At 43.5% G+C, this 23,054-nt stretch overlaps 1 protein-coding gene across 2 annotated transcripts in view; it reads left to right on the forward strand.

Annotated features, from left to right (window-relative positions):
* Positions 1-23,054, forward strand: part of MYOM3 (myomesin 3) — a 56,560-nt gene that overhangs the window by 23,971 nt on the left and 9,535 nt on the right. Inside the window, exons 15-31 of one of the 2 annotated variants that reach the window (XM_039511738.1) lie at positions 578-761; positions 1,715-1,889; positions 3,185-3,306; positions 3,977-4,164; positions 5,211-5,337; positions 6,511-6,689; positions 6,767-6,881; positions 10,530-10,686; positions 12,610-12,719; positions 13,634-13,678; positions 14,148-14,284; positions 17,063-17,207; positions 18,333-18,392; positions 20,036-20,103; positions 20,395-20,505; positions 21,404-21,491; positions 22,611-22,649. In XM_039511738.1, the coding sequence (XP_039367672.1) occupies positions 578-761; positions 1,715-1,889; positions 3,185-3,306; positions 3,977-4,164; positions 5,211-5,337; positions 6,511-6,689; positions 6,767-6,881; positions 10,530-10,686; positions 12,610-12,719; positions 13,634-13,678; positions 14,148-14,284; positions 17,063-17,207; positions 18,333-18,392; positions 20,036-20,103; positions 20,395-20,505; positions 21,404-21,491; positions 22,611-22,649 (2,050 nt within the window). Of the gene's footprint in view, positions 1-577; positions 762-1,714; positions 1,890-3,184; positions 3,307-3,976; positions 4,165-5,210; positions 5,338-6,510; positions 6,690-6,766; positions 6,882-10,529; positions 10,687-12,609; positions 12,720-13,633; positions 13,679-14,147; positions 14,285-17,062; positions 17,208-18,332; positions 18,393-20,035; positions 20,104-20,394; positions 20,506-20,624; positions 21,363-21,403; positions 21,492-22,610; positions 22,650-23,054 lie in introns of those variants that run through there. The other variant, XM_039511739.1, reaches the window with a different exon arrangement.

The raw sequence follows: 23,054 nt of genomic DNA on the forward strand, positions 1-23,054 counted from the left end.
AGGGCAGTGTGTGAGGAAACTGCCAGTGCGATCCACATTGTGTGGGTAACTGGAGGCCTACTGCCTCCAAAATGGCCCTGTCAGCCTTTCACTAGTACTAAATTTACAAGAGCGTAAATCCAGATCCTGATGCCTGGCCCATGATGATGAGCTGACGCGCAGGCGGGAAGGAAGGAATCTTCCTTCCATAGGCCACATGTGGAAGGCTACTCCACCTATATGGATAGACTAATCTCCACTAGGCCTTACCCAGCCATCAGCAGTAGAGAGGATGGGAGGAACTGCACAGTACCAAACAGTCTGGATTCTCCTCCGTCCCTTCCCTGCTCCTTTCATATCTTACTCCCACATGTCCATTCTCCACCTGCACAGTAGCACTGCACCACCTCTGCTGCAAAGGGGCCCTTTGTGGCTGATGAGGAAGGGGCTAGATTGGTCCCCAAGAAATATTTAGTTCAGGTAAAAAAGATCTTTATTTCTCAAATACAGTACACAGTTACACTGTAGGGCCAGGGAGTAACCGCTCCAGACAGTTTTCATCTCTCTGAATTGTAAATTACCATCTTTTCCTTTCCAGTCCATTGCAGGCAGCAACAGTTGGCAAAATGTCAATCTGGAGACGGCGGTGAATTCCCCAAGATTTGCACTCTTTGATCTTGTGAAAGGAAAATCGTACTGTTTCCGAGTGCGATCTGCTAACAAATACGGAGTAAGCGAGCCGTCCTTGCCCAGTGAGCCCATTACTGCTGGAACAACATTAGGTAACGATATAAAACAAATGACACTAATAACGTCGAAAAGGTGATACATCATAACACTAGCATTGGCTTATTTTCTCTTTCCTTTGTGCATTGCGGTACGCCATTACAGCTCTCACTTGGACTTCAGGAAGTCTCTCAAAGCCTTCAATCCACACTTAATTACATTGCAGTTGCTCAGCACACAGTGTAAATCTAACCAACCAATGAGGCTGGAATTAAAGTTATTAAAAAGAGGAAACCGATCAAGTTCCTATATTCCATTCCAAGCATACTTATAGGACTCGCTCAAATGTCTCCTGTGTCGTGCATGCTCTAAGACATGTAGCACATAGTAGAACAAGAAGGAAGGCCACAGCCTCATTCTGCAATGGTGGATGATGGAGTCAGTCTCTTGGGACTCCAGGATGAGCAGCAGCAGGACATGGGATGTTTGGTTGGGTGGGGACAATTGTGTAATATTTGGACTGTGATGTCTAGAATACGAGGAGGCAAAGACTCATACTCATGTTTCCCATGTGTCACGCTAAAGTTAGGCCACTAGGCCTCGTGCTGGCCTTTTTAATTCTCTCGTTTAAAGGTGGCCTGAAGTTAATTGATGGTGTTCTGTGCCTCTGGCTGCTCCCATCTAGTGTGACCTTTGTATTTTGGTCCCAAAACAGCATGTGGAGTTGGGAATTGGGGCCTGATTCTCCTCTGATTTAGGTAGGTGTAAACCCCAGGAGTAACTCCAGTGATATCAATGGAGTTACACTGGTGTGAGAGAAGAATGAGGCCTTATAAATCCAGAGACAGACAGACAGACAAACCCACAGGCTGCAAGCAGGAGTGTGCTCTGCTTTGGGAAATGATGCCCTGGCCATGGGGGTATCAAACATCCCAAGTCACCCCTGGAACTGAGTTACAATTTGTAAATAGAATAAACTTATTTTGTTCCATTTTTTCTCCTTTTTCAGCTCCCCTCCCACCTCCCTCTCAGGTTCTAGCTTTCAGAGACAGCAAGACGTCTGTTGTTGTGCATTGGGATAAGCTGAAAGAGGGTCAGGAGCCCCTCGGCTATTACATATATTGTCGGGAGGTTGGGACAGATGAATGGCAGACTGTCAACAATAAACCCGTGACATGTAACAAGTGAGTTCAGCAATTGACCTCCATTCAGCAAATATGGTGCATTCACTTGGATTTCTCTGTTTATGGTAGGAATGGAGTGCAGATAAAAAAAGAATTTCCCTATACATATGCACACATGTAGCACACATCTGAAACCTTTGCTTGTTTTTAGAACCGAACCACTGTTCAGATTCTGGAATGTCCAGATTTAATTTAACATCTGAGGCAAGTTAACGTGGGGCAGCAAAGTAGCACAGGTTTCCATGTGTTGTCAGAGCACAGTCATTACTGGGGAGGTAAATCTAGCCGTGTCTGTGGAACGACAAACCATTTGTATTTGCTCTATGGTAGAACAATGTGTCATCTTTCAAGAATGGGGAGTAAGGGAATCCCTCTTGTTATAGGGCCTGATGTTAATGAAATTACAAAATGCCTATAATAATACCTAGCTCTTATATAGCACTTTACCAAGAAGGGCAGTATCATTATCCCCATTTTACAGATGGGGAAACTGAGACACAGGGCAGGGAAAGTGACTTGCACAAGGTCACCAGCAGTCCAGTGGAAGAGTCAGGTCTCCTGAGTCCCAGTCCAGTGGTCTATCCACTAGGCCACACTGCCTCAGAAAGTGCAATTTTGTACAGTAGGCAGGTATGGTCTGAAATAGATGCTTCTCAAGGAATGCGTTTTAGGGGATGCTCAACACATGCTCAGTCACCCCATGAGTAAAATGCACTGGTGCTCAAAAAGGGCAGGTGCCATCAGAGCATAGATACCTGTTAGGCTGAAATTCAATGGGGCCGGATTCTCATTTACGCAAAAGTCGCTTCACAGCAGTCTGGCAGCACAAAGAGATGTCAAAGTGAGCGTAAACTTTAAGTCCCCTTTCCACGGGCAGAGCAGTGTAAAGGGACCTTAGTGTGAATGAGACTGATCCAATAAGAAGAGCTAGGAGACAGCCATTAAACACCCTCTCTTTCCAAGTTTGCCCTGGTGCAGAAGGCCTTCACTAAAGTGTCTTTTATTGGGTCCAGATGTTGAGAGGTACCGAATGCCCACAACTCCCATTGATTTCATTGGGAATAGTAGTGCCTAGAATCAGCTGAGTAACTCTCAAGATCTGACCCCTATTTACTGATTGTTCAATAGGTATCACTTGTGTGAGTCAATGCACTTTAAGCTATAGGGGTAAATAACCACGTGACACAGAAATAAATAACACACTGATAAAATTATTGAAATGCCGTTTTTTTTCCAAAGGGCTCTTTGCCTTACTTTGAACAACTATGTGCAAGCAAATTAATGATCTCTCATAGGTTTACTGTTCCAGGGCTCCAGCCTGGGAAGGAGTATGTATTTTGTGTGAAATCTGTCAATGAAGCAGGAGTGGGTGACAGCTCACCAGAATCTGACCCTATCATTGTGAGGCCAGCTATCTGTAAGTATTGCATTGCACACGCACACGCACACAAAACTAGCTCTCTCATCAGAGTATCTTTTATGCACAGCTGGGTCTAGCCACTTGTAAATGATCCCACCCTTAGGCAGCTAGAGGTAGAGGGGGCTTTATTCTCTCCTGTCTTGCAGCTTGTCTCATCATATGCACTTGTGCAAAGTGGCTGTAGAACGTTATCACTCTGATTTGTTAGTGCATGCATTTGGCACAGGTAAGTGACCACACAAAATGCAAGAGAGCAGAGAATCTGGTTCAGTATCTTCCACTTCTCTGGTGCAGACGTCATTAGTAGCCTCCCAGCAGTCACGTCTTGCGCCTTCATCGTTCTCCATTATCTCACACTGCTGCCTTCACCCCGCCCTCTCTTGAATCTGCCCTGTACCAGTTAAAACTATAAAGCTCTGAAACACCCAGGAGTTTTCCCACAATTTAAATGAAAATCAGGCCCATTTGAAGGCCCCTTTACATTGCTAGAGTAGTGTAAAGGGGCCTTAGTGCAAATGAAAATCAAGCCTGGTGTGAACATGCATGGCACAGATAAGTCACTCTAACTGATTCAACATTAACAGCTCTTTTCTGGATCACCAGCAGGATCCCAAATCTACGTCATACAATATCTATTTTCCTCTCTCTTTCTTTGTCATCACCTTAGCTCGTCCGTCAGCCCCACGTGATTTTGCCCTGCTGAGCTGTGGGAAGAACGACATGACTATTGGGTGGAAAGCCCCAAAGCACAAAGGAGGAAGAAAGATTCTGGGCTACTTCCTGGATCAGCATGATGCTGCTGAGCTAGGCTGGCATGAAGTCAACATCAGACCTATTGCTCAACGAGTTTACAAGGTATTGATTTCATAATGCGATACCGCATTTCTGTGTGAGGCAGTGGTGGCTATATGAAGAGGTGAGCCATCTTCCTCCTCCAGCCTTGACCCTTCTGTAGCCCAGACCCCCTCCCCATCTTGCTCTTTCCCTGTTCTTCATCCCACACCTTTGAGTGTCCCCAGTAAGTCTGACAACTTCTCTGCTGGACGTTGAGGATGCAATTCAGTTCAAGTTTGTCCCACATTCTGATGCCCAGTGCATTCTCGGGCTGTTTGGAGAGTTCTGAGTAATACAAAGTTGCTGCTATTTCTAATTCATCATAATTCAGCATCAAACATGTCCCTTACTAATTATTCTACAGGGTTACTAAGAACCTGTGAGGTCTCATTCCGGCTCAACAGAAAGAGCAATCAAGCCCTTTATGGCATGGGGTGTGGGGGCTACCACCCGAGGACCTAGGCCACACAGTAGGTCAGAGCTCAGCTGTGTGGACTGAAGAGCTTCCCTCTTGCGAGGTGTAGGATATCTGTTGCAGGCTGCGTGCGTTAGAGCAGAAAGCCAGGAGAAGCAGCTTTAAGTGTGACTTGAATTGGAAGTAGAGGGACATGGCTCTTGGGCACCGAGCTGGCAGGAGTGGCAGACCTAGGGATTTCTGAGCAAAGAAATGGCCTGCTTTGGTTTGTTCCTACTTTGTTCAGGGAAACAAGACGTAAATACCAGATTACACCAAGACTATACCTGACTCATATCACTCATTCCTCCTCCTAACAGAAACAACCCTGCAAGACCCCAAATTTTGGCTAACCACTTGGGCCAAAGGGGCAACAGTATGTTTTAAGGATATCTTAATTGGCAGGTTGCTCTTGTCTTTCCTAATACAATGTGTACGCAGGATGTTTTTAACAGATGCATTGAATTATCTACAAAAACTCTTTGTTAATAGGTTGGGAGGGGATTTTATAAGTCCTTTCCATGCCATCCTAAAAACATGCCCTTAAAGATCCCAGTTACAAACACACTGTACAATACAAGGCTATGCTAATAATCTGTTTCTGTCCTCAAAGGTTACCAACCTCAATGAAGGACATTTCTATGAGTTCCGTGCTTGTGCGACTAACATGGCGGGAGTGGGGAAAGTATCTGAACCCAGTGACTTGTTCAAGTGTGAGGAATGGACAATGCCACAGCCAGGTAAGGACAACATATCAGGAACAGCCAGAAAACAATTCCAGGGACATTCACTATCCCCTTTTCATAAGATAAACTGACTTACTCTTCGGTGATGATATGAGATTTTTGGAAAACTGTGGATTTGGTCGTATTGATGAGCTCCGGTAAGAACCCTGGATCCAAACACACCAAACTTTGGGGAAGTTTGGATCAGGAGCCATATTGTGATCTGTATAGCCGACAGACCCAGAAGCCCAGATCAGAGCTTGTGATAAATAAAGGGGAGGGAGGTAACTCCCCTTGATGGACACCCAGCCAGCTGTTCTTTACTTGCTTTACAGGTAAAGCAAATCAAGAACAGCTCCCGAGAGGGATTTTACAGCTAACTGGCTGGCTGGGTGTCCATCAAAGGGAGCTACCTCCTCCCTACCCTCCTTTATTTATCACAGAGCTCCTTCCACATTTTGGGAAGGCTGGGGTTGGAATCTGTGCCAGAATTTTGCAGCTTGGGCCCATCTCCCAGTCATGCTGGTGACTTGGGAATCTGAATCCCCTTCACTAAAATGTTAGTGTACATGTCACCAGGCAAGGACATACAAACCGTGCTAGTCCTAGAGAAGCACCTCTTACCTCATGCACAGAGGTGCAGCTCCACATGGCCCGTTACCTTTGGGCCATCTGTTTTCCTGGGACTGTATTAAACGAACAAAGGAAAAAGAAAAGTCATCTGCTACAAAATAAAGCAGGCACCTCAGGCTGAGAGCTCTTCCTCAGAGCACGAGAAGAAGCCCTATGGAACAGGGATCATCTTTTTGTTCTGTATGTACAGAGCTTAGCACCATGTGACCCTGGTCCATAATGGTGCTACAGTAATACAGATAATAAAGAAGAAGGATTATTGCTACACTATGCCATGTAGCCAGTTGGGAGCCCTATGCTCTGGAATCCTGTTGCCAGAGAATGGGGAACCCTGATGCACTATGTAAACCTCTCTGTATGTTACATCATTACAAATGACATTAAATAGGACAACGTGGCCACTTTCATACAAATCCTGCTGGAGGAAGGACCTCTTCTGAGCCCATCATTCATTTGTTGCCCTCAACCCTGCGATCTGAGGCTCACACCAAAGGCACGTTACTGCAACATCTGTTCTGATGTCCCTGTTTGACAGTCTACCCTTCCTCCAAACAGGCCCCCCCTATGATGTGAGGTTCACCGAGGTGCGGGACGCTAACCTGATGCTGCACTGGGAAGCACCGTTGCATACAGGAGCAGGTCCAGTCACTGGATATTACATTGATGTCTGCGAAGAGGGGTCAGAGGAATGGAAGCAACTAAATAAGCAACCGACAGCCAGCACCCACATGAGGGTTTGTATATAAGCCTAGCAGGCAAGCATTCCTTATTATTTAGCATGGTGTTCATTCGTTACATTGGGTTTCTGCAGGTTTCTGACCTGGAGACGGGGAAATGCTACATTTTCCGAGTACGGGCATTGAACAAGGCAGGGATTGGTCCACCTTCCATCCCCTCGGATCCTGTGGTGGTTGAAACCAAACCAGGTATGAGCCTAAGAGTGAACAAATTCTGTCTTTGTTGAGTGCCTCTCAATAAAAAGACACGAGGGTCAATTGTGCAGGCTGTGGTGTGAAGGGAAAACAGAGTATTCTAGCTACAATACGTCTCCAGTACCATAGGGTCTGAGCACCTCGCAATCTCCAACATGTTTATCCTTCCTCGAAGCACACTGTGAAGTAGGGAAATGCTAGATTTCCCTGTAGCACAGAGACACTCAGTGATTTGCTACACTTCACACAGAAGTCCGTGGTAGAGCAGGGACTGGAACACAGGTTTCCCCAATCTAAGGTGAGAGTCCTACCCAATGGACCATCCTTTCTCACTACTCATTAACGGAGTTTACAGTTCATCTTGTGCTATGATAAAAGTTTGCAATGTGTGTGAGAGTACCACTACACCTGCAGTGCAAACAAAATCACAGGAGAGTAGGGCTGGGGGTGGGGGATATCTCAAAAGATCCTCTAGTCCAGCCCCCCACATTGAGGCAGAATTAAGTATAATGGACCAGTTGGCTTGCACTTAGTGCATATTAACGTGCTTCACAGTTGGACCATGTGCAATAAAAATGGGCCCATTTTGTGTTTCAGTCTGCATGGATGTAGTCTGTTCTGTCCTGCTAAATGAGATTAATTTAGCCCTGGCATAAACTCATTTTATTTCATTTCAGTGCAGTTACACCAAGGATGAATTTAACCCTTTGCTTTAGGGGAAAAAACTGTTTATCACAACAGCCCAAGCATCCACAGGAAGGGGGTTTGCTACATATCTCGGAGATGCTGTGCCGTGATTTTTAACGGGGTACACCAAGACAGGTTTCTCTAAAAATCTTATTAATACTCTGATAAAAACCTGCTTATTAAATGTTTAGTTCCATTTTTATTTTAACAATAGCAAATGGAGTGACAAGATTAAAGAGCATCTCTGTAGGGGAAAAATGCCAAGAAAAACCGCCACGTAGCATTTAACTTCAATAAAGGGAACCACACAAAAATGAGGAAGGTAGTTAAATGGAAATTAAAAGGAACCGTCAACAAGGGTGAAATAACTGCAAAGAGAGTATATAAAAACACCATAGAGGCTCAAACTAAATATATACCTCAAATAAAAAAATAGTAGGAGAACCAAAAACCACCCCCAGGGCTAAACAGCAGAGTAAAAGAGGCAGTTAGAGGAGAAAAAGGCATCCTTTAGAAATTTGAGATCAAAACCAAGTGAGGAAAATAGAAAGGAGCATGAACACTGGCAAGTCAAGTGTAAAGTAAAATAAGGCAGGCCAAGAAAGAATCTGAAGAGCAACTAACTAAAGACACAAAAACTAACAGCACAGTATTTTTAAGTAGATCAGAAGCAAGAAGCCTGCAAAATTGTCAGTGTGGGCGCTGGATGACTGAGCACTCAGGGAAGACAAGGCTGTTGTAGAGAAGCTAAATGAATTCTTTGCATTGGCCTTCCCTGCAGAGGGTGTGGGGGGAGACTCCCACAGCTGAGGCATTCTTTTGACGGGACAAATGTGAGGAACTGTCCCAGACTGAGTTGTCAAGAGAGGAGGTTTTTGAACAAATAGATAAATTAAACAGTAATAAGTCGCCAGGACCAGATAGTATTCACCCAAGAGTTCTGAAAGAACTAAAATATGAAATTGCAGAACTATTAACAGTATGTAACCTATCACTTAAATCAGCCTCTATAGCAGATGACAGGAGGGTAGCTAATGTAATACTGATTTTTGAAAAAGACTCTAGAGGCGATCCTGGCAATTACAGGCTGGTAAGCCTAACTTCAGTACCAGGCAAATTCGTTTAAACTATAGTAAAGAACAGAATTATCAGACACATAGATAAAATGATATGCTGGGGAAGAGTCAACACAGCATTTGTAAAGGGAAATCATGCCTCACCAATCAATTAGAACTCTTTGCGGGTACCAGCAAGTATGCGGACAAGGGTGAACCAGTGTATATAGTGTACTTGGACTTTCAAAAAGCCTCACCAAAGGCTCTTAAGCAAAGTAGGCAGCCCTGGGATAAGAGGGAAGGTCCTTTCATGGATTAGTAAGAGGTTCAAAGATAGGAAACAAAGGGAAGGAATAAATGGTAACAATGGAGCTAGGTAAATAGCAGCGGGGTCCCTCAAAGATCAGTGCGGGGACCTGTGCTGTTCAATATATTTATAAATGATCTGGAAAAAGGGATGAATAGTGAAGTGGCAAAATTTGCAGATGATACAAAATTACTCATGATAGTTAAATCCAGATCTGACAGCAAATTGTTACAAAGGGATCTAACAAAACTGGGTGACAAAATGGCAGATGAAATTCAATGTATGTTGATAAGTACAAAATAATGCATATTGGGAAAAAATAATCCCAACTATACATACAAAATGATGGGGTCTAAATTAACTGTTACCACGCAAGAAAAATCTTGGCATCATCGTGGATAGTTCTCTGAAAACATCCACTCAATGTACAGCGGCAGTCAAAAAAGCTAACAATATTAGGAACCAATAAGAAAGGGATAGATCAGCGGTCGGCAACCTTTCAGAAGTGGTGTGCCAAGTCTTCATTTATTCACTCTAATTTAAGGTTTTGCATGCCAGTAATACATGTTAATGTTTTTAGAAGGTCTCTTTCTATAAATCTATAATATATAACTAAACAGTTGTTGTATGTAAAGTAAATAAGGTTTTTAAAATGTTTAAAAAGCTTCATTTAAAACTAAATTAAAATGCAGAGCCCTCCGGACCGGTGGCCAGGACCCAGGCAGTGTGAGTGCCACTGAAAATCAGCTTGTGTGCCGAAGGTGGCACGCATGCCATAGGTTGCCTACCCCTGGGATAGATAATAAAACAGAAAATATCATAATGCCACTATCTAAATCCATGGTATCCCACACCTTGAATACTGCATGTGGTTCTGGTCACCATAATCTCAAAAAATATATATTAGAATTGGAAAAGGTGCAGAGAAGGTCAACAAAAATGATTAGGGGTCTGGAATACAGCTTCCATAGAAAAAAAATACTGGGACTGTTCATCTAAGAAAAGAGACAAGTAAGGGGAATATATGATAGAGGTCTATAAAATCATGAATGGTGTGGAGAAAGTGAATAAAAAAATGTTACATACCCCCTCACATAACACAAGAACTAGGGGGTCACCCAAAGAAATTAATAGGCAGCAGGTTTAAAACAAAAAAAGAAAGTACTTCTTCACACAATGTGTGGAACTCATTGCCATGGGATGTTGTGAAAGCCAAAAGTTTAGCTGGGTTCAAAAAAGAATTAGATAAGTTCCTGAAGGATAGGTCCATCAATGGCTATTAGCCAAGATGGTCAGGGACCCCATGCTCTGGGTATCCCTAAACCTTCAAATGCCAGAAGCTGGAACTGGATGACAGGGGCCAAGAAAGAATCTGTTGCAAACTGCCCTGTTCTGTTCATTCCCTCTGAAGCATCTGGCACTGGCCAAAGTCAGAAGACAGGATACTGGGCTAGATGGACTGTTGGTCTGACTCAGTATGGCCATTATGTTCTTATTTCACAACCTCCCTTGGAAGCCTATCCCAGTGCTTAACTATCTTTATAGTTAGAAATTTTTTCCTAATGTTTCCAAAATTTTGTTTCTCTTATGCAGGCACAAATGAGATTGAAGTGGGAGTGGACAAAGAGGGCTTTGTTTACATGGCCTTTGAAACTCCTGATATGTGTGACTCTTCTGAATTTATCTGGTCAAAGGATTATGAGGGACCTCCAGATCCTAATCGAGTCAAAATTGAAGATAAAGGCAACAAGTAAGTGGGCAGGGCACATTGGGAAAATGAGCATTGGAAGGTGAGGCAGATGGCTGTTTACACATTAAACCTGGGAAAATCATCAGGACAAAATATTTTCCAGAGAAACTATGGAAAGCAAAGCTTTCAACCTCCCAACCCAAACGTTCAACCTCTCCATTAGAGATGGTTGAAGAACCAGTATAGAAAATGTAAGATCCTTCCTCTCACCCTTCAAACCTCAGATGAACATTTGCACTTTTTTGACACATCTGAAAATGAACCCAAACTTCCAATCTCATTAGGAACTCCAGACAACACTGCTGATATTACACCAGGGATGAATTTGGCCCATTGCTTCTATTTCCCAAGCAAATCTGGACCACTGTCCTGACTTCCAAATGCAGAGCCCATGATGTGTGGAGCTCAGTTAGGCCTAGAGCATCACAGAAAGGAAGAATCAGAGTTGTTCTGTTGCTGAGGCCAGGGGTGGCTCTAGGCACCAGCAAAGCAAGCAGGTGCTTGGGGCAGCCCATTTGCAGGGGCGGCAGCCAGCAGGGATCCAGCATGGGAGCTGAGAACCAACAAGGGGTCCTGGGAGCTGTAGTTCCTTGGTTAGCTCCCTGCCTATAGAGCCAGCCCTGGAGCAGGGAAAGAATTACATTTCCCAGCATTCCCTTGGCCGCTATCAATAGGAAAGGGAGCGGGAGGGAGTATGGTAGCTGAAACCTCATGCTGCAGCTTGCTGTGAATGGAGATCTCACTGCGAGAGCAGGGTGGCACTGTGAATGGGGAACAAGTGTGCCCAAGGAGTAGAAGGCTTTGGCCCAGACATCCCCTTCAGAAGACTTCCCCAGACTGGATTAGGGATACTGGTGTGACCTTACCTTGCAGCCCCCAAAGAAAGAATTGGGCGGACTAAATGGACAGTGCCCCTCTCTATCTGAAGCCTAGCGAGGGAGGTATGTGGATCCCACTAGAATTTAAAATGAAAAGTAAGGGAGGAGAGGCTCTATTCGACCTGGGCAGCTTTAGATACAGTACCAGGCACGTAGGAGGATCTCCACTTCTGAGCCATGGAAGCAGAAATTGACTTTTCCTTTCCAGATTTAGCTAATATTGAGAAAGGGAATCTAGCACCTGCCTTCCAGATTTGAACACCTCAAAATGCTCAAGCTCAATTTGGGCAACTGTTATTTCATTTCTCCCAAATCAAATATACTGATCCACTGTAACTTGCTGTAGAAAAAGTAGGATAAAATTGAGCAAGAAATGCTTCCCAGTGGTTTTTAGGACTGGAATTGCTATTTTCAACAGCCATTGCCTTATTTTTTTTTTTTAGTTGTATTTGTTTAAAAGGAAGACAGTGATATTGCATTGGCAAATTCCCCATAGAAACAAAGAGTGGAACAAAAGAATAATAAAGGCACCTCAACTTTTCCTCATTTATGGAGGACAGTCTTATAATATGCATCCAGATATCCTCCAATCACACAAGCTGAAAATTGTTCCACTTTACTGCAGTTCTGTAATCATATGGGAACCAATCCTGTCTGTGTTCTGTGCACATCCAAAATTCCTGCTGAATGACCCGGTGACCCAGGGCTGGGGCGCAAGGAGGGTGCAGGTGGGTGGGGCGGAGCCCAGAGCTGGGGCAGCACGGGGTGTGGGGGGGGAGAGCCCAAGGCTGGGGTGGCAGGGCAGTGTGGGGGGGAGCCCAGGTCTGGGGTGGGGGCAGCCAAAACTTTTTTTGCTTGGGGCAGCAAAAAACCTAGGGCCAGCCCTGGCTGAGGCTTTAAGACATTTTGGCTGTGCTACCCCCACTGTTGCATTCAAATTACTACATGTTTGTTCCTCTAGATATACAAACATTGTTGTTGCATTCTCCTCTCAAATAACCCCATTTTAGACAGAACCCTAATGTGTTTCTTTTTCTTCTTTAAGATCTAAGCTCATACTGAAAAATGCATCAGAAAAGGATCTGGGGACATATTCAGTGGAGGTAACTGATGTAGATGATGAGATCTCAGCCAGCCATACTTTAACCCAGGAAGGTAAAAATCCATAATTACAAAAATCTTCCCATGTGCTGTAATTTGTTAACTCCGAATGGCTGGGCAAAAGCTCTTCCCAGACCTTTAGGAGATGAAGTGGTGCCATATAATGGCAATAGAAAGGAGATTTCCTATCCTTTAAATGGCCAGATGTGACTGATTACTTCTGCAGTATGAGAACTTGAAGGTCATGACATACGGCATCAGAAAGGAAATGTTCTCATAGCCTCAGGGCTTAAAATGCTGCAGTGCCACAGCCACTACCTATGCCAACAGGAGAGCCCCTCCCATCAGCGTAGCTAATCCACCTCCTTGAGAGGCGGTAGCTAGGTTGATAGAAGAATTCCTCTGTTGACCTACTGCTGTCTATGTGGGGATTTAGATTGTCTTAACAACACTGCTCAGGGATGTGGATATTTCAAACATCTGGCCAACATAGATAAACCAACCTAATTTGGGGGAGGGATAGCTCAGTGGTTTGAGCATTGGCCTGCTAAACCCCGTGTTGTGAGTTCAGTCCTTGAGGGGGCCACCTAGGGAGCTGGGGCAAAATCAGTACTTGGTCCTGCTAGTGAAGGCAGGGGGCTGGAGTAGATGACCTTTCAAGGTCCCTTCCAGCTCTATGAGATAGGTATATCTCCATTATTATTACTAGGCCTCAGAGTTTTGCATATTACCACAACATTACAGTAATTTAGGCTTTTTTTAAAGCTGTTTCTCTAACTGATGCCATCAGCATTGGATATTATTTTCCCAGCTTCTTCTAATCCCTTCAGCTATGACTTCTTTTGTACCTTTTAAGGACTACTTGACCTGGATGATGAAGGGTCTGTTAACAAGATAAATTGAGAATTAGTTTTGGTTTCAGTTTGGCTTTACTGACCTAAGTCCTGTGCTGTTCTTTGCATTTTCAGAACTGGACAATTTGCGGAAAATTAGTCATGAAATCAGAAACCCATGTAAGTTGAACTAGTGGCAACTGGCATTTGGGACCAGCATACACAAACTTTCCTGGGGACTATGGGAAGACTTTTGTGTGCCAGTGACCCTGGGAGCTATGACAACAGGAGTTTGATCTCTTGGTAGGGGCACCCAAGCTGGACAGGTCAACGGGGGGGACCAGATGAAGAGCCATCCATTGGCCCTCCAGACTGGGGGTTGAATGATAGGCCATTCAAAGCTAAGTTATGGAAAGAAAATATGGTAGTCATTCCAGCAAAGACATGATAGACAGGGATGGAGGAGCCTTGTTCATGCCCAGAGTGACATCTGATAGCACGGGAAGGATTCAGATTCAGATATAATGCATAGTAAGGGTGAAATCCTGACCTCATTGAGATCAATATCTAAACTCTGACTTATACCAATTGGATCAGGATTTTATCCTAAATCCTCAACCTTGACCAGCCACATTCCCTCTCCTTCCAGTGATTGAGCTGATCTCTGGGTGGAACATCGATGTCCTTGAGAAAGGAGAAGTGCGTCTGTGGCTGGAGGTGGAAAAGCTGTCACCAGAGGCAGAGCTGCATTTAATCTTCAACGGGAAGGAGCTTTCAAGCACTCCGGTACGTGTGTTGCTTCTAAACTCCCAATGTGTGCGTGACTTCCTCTGACCCGTATTCACAATGGCTAGACTGGCTCTATGAAACCAGATCTCAGATGAGATCATTGATTCAGAAGCCTATTGTTCCCCATCACGTATTTTTATGCTTCTTTTCGAAGACTCTCAGCTTGATTCCACACTGTGCCCCAGCAGAGCTCCAGTAGTCTGACAGAGAGCCAGTCACTGCTCCCGGATTCTCAGCTGTCAAGTTCCAGCATTAGTTAAAGTCATTGATGTAACATTCCTTGGGCATCTTGTGCCAGAAGAGAACTGAGCATGACAGAACCTCACTCCACCCTGACGCCTTCTTATCCCCATTCCTGACACACACCCTACCTCCCCTTATACTGAGAAGGGGGTTGGGAGCAGCAATGAAGAATATGGCACAGTCAGGCAGCAGAGCCACATCTATCAGCTTTGCACTAGCAGACATTCTCCCTGAACAGGGGGGCTCTCCAGGGACAATCTCCAACCATTTTTAGTTCACTTTACATTATAAGCGAGCTTGGTGCACCAAAGAATCCAATCCCCCATGAGTAATTTAGCCCTGGTGTAAGCATGTGCTAAGAAATACTGTCTTTGCCAGTTAGATGAGGGGAAGGGTTAATGCTGCCCCTTCTGTCCTACACAACAAGCCTGGCCAGTTTTCACACCCGTCTTTGAGTTGGCTGTGTATAAATCTTCTGGCTTTTGAGAGCAGATGCATGCAACCAAATTGCAGACATTGAAAATAACATTGCACCGTGTGTCACAAAGTACTCTTGCATTGTACATTTAAAAGAACATATTAACCCCTTTATGGCCCTTCCATCCCAGAACCTAATGCTATATATGGTTTAAAAAATATTTACTCTGGGGGACTGGACAGTTCAGAATTAAGAAAAGGATAATGGAACTATTCACCTGTGGTTCAAATGCAGTCTAACAATGTCAAAATAACAAAGTCATGGGTGTTTTGTGATAGGCAAAACCCAAAGCCTCTCCTAGCCTTCGTTGCCATGTGTTCTCTAGAGATAGAAAGTGTCTAGCAACATTCTTTGAGGCTTTCCTTATGCAATCACTATCTTTTCTCGACTGTATAATTTATGTGGTAATGCATGATTAAACAGTGCATGTCAAGCTCTTTGTATTGCTAATATTTGCTTGTAGCAAACAGATTGGCCACGACTAATGATGACAGCTAACATTTTTGAACGTCTGATGGATTTAAGGGCAGTGATGAGCTGCCAAAATCTTAACAACCGGTTCCCTATAAAAAGTTCTGATTTGGGGGGGGAAGCGGGGGAGGGGCCAGGAGAGACATACCCGTGGGCTCAGGGGCCCCTGCAGGGCCTGGGGCAAATTGCCTCACTTGCCCCCCAGCAACCCTAGAACTTGCAGCCCCGTCCCCCCTTACCTTGCCGGCAACTCAAAGCAGTAGGACGACTCAGGAGCTCAGCTGAGCTGCCCAGCTGCTGGCCATGCTGCAGCTCTGCGCGGGGTGGCTGGGGGGAGACATCCTCATGGGACCACAGGCCCCTGCAGGGCCCAGGCCAATTGCCCCACTTGCCCCCTCCCCTCTGGCCAGCCCTGGAGCTTGCAGCAGAACCCCCACACACACCTTGCCGGGACTCTCAAAAAGTGGCAGCAGGACGACTCCTGAGCTCAGCTGAGCTGCTCAGCTGGTGCCGGCGGCTGGCCACGCTGCAGCTGGGGGGAAGTGGGGGAAGGGCCGGGGGAGCCTCAGCCTCCCCAGCTGGGAATCCTGGGAGCAACAGAATGGTCTGGCTCGCGGACCGGAGTTCTTTGCCCATTCTCTGGGCGTTTAACAACCGGTTCTCCACGGAAGTCTAATTTTAGCAACCGGTTCTTGGGAACCTGTGGGAACTGGCTCCAGCTCACCACTGTTTAAGGGTGTGTGTATAAAAGTTCATGGTATATTAGTGAGTGCACAGTGCCATGGGGTGGATGTGTTACCCTAGCTACTACCCAGAGGCATGTCTATTTGCAACACATGGCTGCTGCTTTCAAGAGCACTTTTTCATTACATAAAAATCCATGTGATCGCACAGAATCCTGGCGAGTTGGAAGGTTTAATACACAGCAAGGGAGAATCTATTGTACCATGTGTTACAGTGGAAACCTCTTAGGCTGTGTTCTCTGCAGAAACACCCTGCCACAAGTAGGTTCCCCTGCATTGATATGCAAACCCAGTAAACAAATGCATATGGACTTTTTAATAGAAAACAAAATTCATTTGGAAGTCAAATCCTGGACCATAATTACACCAGAGTAAGAGATGGGCATGGGGAGGGAGAGGGTTTGTTGGCCCCATTGTAGCCCTGGGTGTGTCTACACTGCAAAAAAAGGCACATTCTTAACTTGGGTTAAAATAGCAATGAAAACATGGAAACTCAACTTCTAACTTGGGTTAGCAACTCAAGTTCTACCCCAGGCTCCCTTACAGGGTTTCACTTGAGCTGCTAACTCGAGTTAAGAACCACGCTGCCATGTCTTCACTGCTATTTTTACCCAAGTTGGCTAACCTGAGTTAAGAATACACCTTTTATAGGCAGTGCAGATATACCACAGGTAGCCAGGGGAAATATACCAGGGTGGCTCTACAGGTGTAGAGCGAAGTTAAGATCTGTAGCTCCAGCCAGGCTTTATGCTGACGAAGACATGGGGCCGGGATTTAGTGCTGGAATAATTTCCCTATAAAAAACTGACCAATTTACCCCCAATACTTTGTTTTACATAGACACATAAGATAAACTTTGACAGAGCAAACGGCCTTATAGAACTAATAATCCAAGACTTCTGTGATGATGACAAGGGGACATACACAGCCCAGCTGCAAGATGGAAAAGCTAAAAACCAGTTCACTCTGGCTCTCGTTGATGACAGTAAGTAGAGATTCAGGGCTTAATCCAAAGCCCGCGGAACTCGGTGGGAGTTTTTCTACTGACTTCAGTAGGTTTTGGATCGGACCCTTAGAGAGAGTGCCAACTAATGACCACAAATGGTTTCCCACAGTTATACTGTGGGTAGTGATTGAAGGTATCAAGTATTTATTTTAATGCATTTATTCAATGGCCAGGAACCAGTCTACCTGTAGAAACTATCTGAATGGCTTTTTAGCACAGATCCAAGCCTTTGGTTTTACATCTGGAGTCCTGGATAATAATCTTTGGCCCTGATAGAGCATCACAGCCATGGATCTGTGTTCATATATTTTCTTCTTTATTTGCTGTATTCACATAATTCCCTCATAACAAACTATCTATTGACACACAGAGATTGATGGTGTGTACTGTGATTTTTAGTCGTTTTATTTTATCATAACATTGGCCTGAAAATTCAAGGATGTTAACAACTAAATTTGAATAATAAAGAAACTGCAGTTAATAGAGAAAGTCCATATGACTCTGTAAGGTGAACAGTAAAGTGAACAGATAGGCCCATTTATGCTAATGTACAGAAACATTTTGGCTCTTTATGAACAGAAAGTTGCAGTTTTCCCAGACTAAATTCTTCCCTAAATAATACTGTAGCTTTATTTGACAGTTCTCATTTTAAAACAGTTTGGCAATTGTTCTTAATCTTATTGGATTGAGTCTCTCGATGCCTGAAACTGTATTTCTAATACTTCTCCCTTGACAAGTTGCAAGTTCAAGGACTCAATCCTGTATTCTTTGCATACCCCAGAAAACTCTTATTTAAACCGATGGGAGCTTCCAATGCCTAAAGATCAGCTCTTAAAAGCAAATTCACTGTATTTTCTTGAAAATAAATATTACATTCTGAGCTGCTAGCAGCATGAAAAGCTAACAGAGCTGACCTTGCCAAGGATTCTATACTGAAGAACAGAGTATAACTGGGGAGAGATGGCTCTTAGAGATACACTGTACGTGTTTTAGAGTAACATCCTTCCTGGTTAGGAATTTATACCATGTTACAGGGAGAGAGGTTGTAATAGTTGTTTCAGTGACCTTTTGTTGACTCTGATCTGTCACTGTTTGTTCTTTCAGGTTTTGATAAAGTTGAGGCGGAGGCTGCTGCTAAGCGGAGAGACTGGAGGAGAAAGCAAGGTAAGATAGCCTCAAGGTCACTGACTTTGCCAGGACTGGTGAAAAGTCGGTGAAAGCTGAAACAAGGATATTCTACTGAGCGTCCAAACAATAAGTGAAAAGTAAATTGCTCTCTTCAGTATACTCTTATTTAAACTGCTTGCTGGACTAAGATAGAGCATTTTATTTTAGGTTACTGTTTTCTGGCTATTAAAAATCAAATCAAAGTGTGATTTGTTTTGATAGTTTGAGGCATGTGGCCCCTGAATCAACACCCTGACTCTGAACATGCCTGAGTTTCAGAAAAGGTCCAATCCAGATGGGACTCAGGTCCATCTCTATCTCCTGGTGGAAAGCAGAGAATGTGGAAATCTTCATTGTCAATGGGAGCAGTACATTCCCCTGTCTCCCTCCCCTACCTTGTGGCTGATGTATGAATAATGAGTATAAAAAAGCCTTTTTCAGGGAAAAGAGTAGCTGTTTCATAGATTCCAAGTCCAGAGAGACCTTTGTGATCATCTAGTCTGGCCTGTTGCATAACACAAGCTATATAGAACTCCCACAAAATGATTCCTAGAGCAGATCTTTTAGAAAAACATCCAATCTTGATTTTAAAAGTGTCAGTGATGGGGAATCCACCACAATCAGGGGCGGCTCAAGCCGCAGGGGGCGCTCTGCCGGTCGCCACTAGGGCAGCAGGCAGGGTGCCTTCGGCGGCTTATCTGCGGAGGGTCCACTGGTCCCGCAGCTTTGGTGGACCTCCCGCAGGCGTGCCTGCGGAGGGTCCACTGGTCCCGTGGCTTCAGCGGACCTCCCTCAGGCACGCCTCCGTGCTTAGGGCGGCAAAATGTCTAGAGCCGCCCCGACCACAATACTTGATAAATTGTTCCAATAGTTAATTGCTCTCACTATTAAAAATTTACACCATGTTTCCAGTCTGAATTTGTCTAGCTTCAACTTCCAGATAGTGGACCGAATTATACCTTTCTCTGCTAGACTGAAGAGCCCATTATTAAATATTTGTTTCCCAAATAGGTACTTATAGACTGTAATCAAGTCACCCCTTAACCTTCTCTTTGTTAAGATAAATAGATTGAGCTCCCTCAGTCCATCACTGTAAGGCAGGTTTTCTAATCCTTTAGTCATTATCATGGCTCTTCTCTGAACCCTCTCCAATTAGTCAACATCCTTCTTGAATTGTGGGCACCAGAACAAGATTAAAAATGGACAGATCAATTTGCCTTTTAATTGGGCTCACAGATAATTCATATCAGGAGAGCAATTTGGAATATATACACTTTATCTATTCCATTGCCCGCCACCTGCAGAATATCCATAATCTTTCAATATTGACCTGACACTCAACCCAGTCACTAAATCAAAGGAGTAATTGGAGAGCATAATCCACCAGCATATTAAGAAAAGACCTGTTAGTCACTATAAGAACTGTTGCCCTCAGGAACTTTTTAAAATTATACATCTAACATTATGGTGCCTACTGCATATAAAATACAAATTCCATAAAATTGGAACATGGAAGAGTTAATATAAGGACAGTGCTACAATTTACCACTAGATGGAGCCATTGCATGGTATAATATTAAAAGCGGGCCTGCAGGAAAGACCAGCAAGACTGTTTTTTTGTTTTGTTTTTTTACTTGTAGGTCCTCATTTTATAGAGAATTTGCAATGGAAGGTTACTGAGGATTGTGAAGTTCTGCTGACGTGCAAGGTAAGTATTACCATACAATTGTTACTGTGTATAGTAGCATCCATCTATTGTTAATATAGATGTGCATTTTAAGGAGACTGCATAAATAACGCCAGCTCTAACCAATTGATATTTGCCTACTGATAAAAGGCAAGATCCTGGAAGTAAATCCTAATAGCTCTGGAAAACAAGGGGGAAAGCATCACCTAACACTGAGGGAATCCCCGGGACAGCTGAAGTCTCATAATTAGAAAGACATCCTTGCATTCAGAAAGATCAGTATTCTGATTACTAAATCTTTACTTCGAACAGGCAACAAACATGAAAAAAGACACCAACTTTAAATGGTTCTTGGATAAAAAAGCACGTTTGGATGGTCTGTATGATCCGCAGACTGGGGCTGGAACTCTTCGGATTAAAAAGGTGAAAAACATAATGCAACTTGGGGGCATTCGTGATATTATTTCAACATGCAATAAATGTGGGTAGATATTACTAAGATATTATTATTATTATTAGCATTTACTGTTTGTTTCTGGCAGTATCCACAGTGTGCTAAGCACTCTTCAAATACAGAAGAAAGCATGAAACAAAAACAAAGGCTGGAAGATAAAGCCAGAGAAATTCAAATTAGAAATAAGGCCCATATTTTTAACAGTGAGAATGATTAACCATTGGAACAAACTCCCAAGAAAAGTGGTGGATTCTCCTTCTCTTGAAGTCTTCAGATCAAGACCGGATGCTTTTCTGTGAGAGGGTTTGGTCAAACATAAGTTATTGGGCTCATTACAGGAGTAACTGGATGAAATTATATGGCCTGTGATCTGCAGGAGCTCACTCTAGCTGATGTAATGGTCCTTTTGCCCTTAAAAATCAATGAATCCTTGACCCACAGAGCATCAACAGATGAATGAAGGGGGCTCTGTGGTAAAGTTAATGAACTAGAGTTTTGTCTGTTCAGAGTTAGTTTAAATACTGCTTGGTCTCAGTTTTTCAATTTAATTTCAAATCAGCAATTTCCATATAAAAAAACAGTATATACATCAGTGTGAGTGGCAATCTCTGCTCAGATGAGACCCGGGACCATCAATACACATCACTCCTGCAGGTTGAGATTGATGTGTATCAGTACAGCTGTATAAGGGAAGCTTGCAAGGGGCTGCTTTCATTCTAGTCAATATTGTTGTTAACTCACCAAATTCACCCAAATGACAGGGGGAAATTTACCAGTACATTACAAACAGAGCTCTGATCTCACCAGCCCAAAACTGTCCCATACTTTAGTGATCTGTGAAATTTCCATTTTAAAATATTTTGCCAGCTTACCAAAGAGGATAAAGGAATATACAAAGCGGTCGTTTCTGATGACCGAGGAGAAGACATTACTGAACTTGATCTCAGTAAGGAAGGTAGGATGATTTCATACTAATAGGCAATATGTTACACTTTTATATATATGTGATCAGGCTTTCAATGCGGCTTTAAAATTACACTTTTTACCTATTTTAAGTGTTTTCTACAGTACTCATCGTTTTAATATATAAATGCTTCCCAATGTAATCAGGTCTACATTATGAAATCTCTAGTGGACTTTGAGAGTTTTCTACTCTTTTCTCTTCTCTGGTATAGAAGGCTGTTATACCTTATATATATGTATATTGTACATTTCAAGACTAAGAAGTATTTAAAAGTGGGATTAGGATTAGAAAATGTACCAGGTACAAACAGCCCCTTTTTACTCACTATGGTCCTGATCCAAAACCCACTGAAGTCAATGGATCAGATCCCATAGCTACTCCCTGCATGTGTCTCTGTCATATCTCATTTAATGACTGACATACACAAGTGTTAACTCCTGCTAACTCTACAGATCCCCAAAAGTGAGGGAAGAGCAAAATGGGTACTGTTTTCCATTGTGCAGCCTCAACAAAACTGAGTTCTGATTGCAGAATCTTTAGTACCAGTGATGTCAGATGCAAAAAGGACACTTTAACTTTCAACCCCGTTTTAATTTGCAGTGCTGTGAATTCTTCTGGAAGTTAGAGAGGGTGTAAATATTGACAATCCTCCCAGTGTCTTCCATACAGTCATTTTTCAAACGATGACCACGCTATAAAACCTCTCGAGCAGCGGGGACAGAAGGGGTGAAACTCAAAGGTGTTCTAAGCATTTAAATTCAGCAAGAATCAGGAGACTCTTTTTCCCAGGCTTTAAACTTGCAATGTCATTTGGCATCTATCATTTAACCCTGATAAGTGAATTTGTATCCCATGTGAGATACATCACTGTACGCTGAATGTTAAGGAAGCTGACAGCATCTGAATAAAGAAAGATATGTCCAATATGTAGAAATAAATGAGTCAATGGCAAAAACTTTATATCCAGTGAAAGTTACCAATAGGAAAACACAACAAAATAACTACCATACACTGTAGGGTTTTATGATATGAAGAGGCTGTTGGTGAATCAGATGCAAATTGCTAGTGAATGTATTTATGGCTGACTGAAGCTTCTTCCTGTGTGTGTAGGATTTGAAGACATTCTCAAAGAGCTCTGCAGGATTAGTGGTAAGTCAGTTTCTCATCTGCTTCATAGTGGAAAAATAATACTTAGCAGAGATATGTAACTATTATCCCTATTGTACAGATGGGGAAACTGAGGCAGAGGGAGGCAAAGTGATTTGCCTATGGTGGAAGAAAGTTGGTCTCAGGGCTGGGATTGTCCTTTGTTCAGATCAAGAAGCCACTCCTTTCTCTATGAAGTAAAACTCCTCTATGTAGCCAATGGGGAAAGTAAAGTGAATGGGGAACAGGAAGCATTTAGACCCTGCTGTGGGTTTAGGGGGATTTGGGGAATTGAAGTGTGGGGAGAACAGTCAGTAAACAGCTGGAAATGAGAGGAAAGGGAAGAGAAGTGAGCTGAAGGCAGGGCTGCTGCAGCGGGAGAGAGAGGAGTTAAATATATTCTGCTCC

Source organism: Mauremys reevesii, linkage group 23, assembly GCF_016161935.1.
Source record: "Mauremys reevesii isolate NIE-2019 linkage group 23, ASM1616193v1, whole genome shotgun sequence".
Lineage (NCBI taxonomy): Eukaryota > Metazoa > Chordata > Testudines > Geoemydidae > Mauremys > Mauremys reevesii.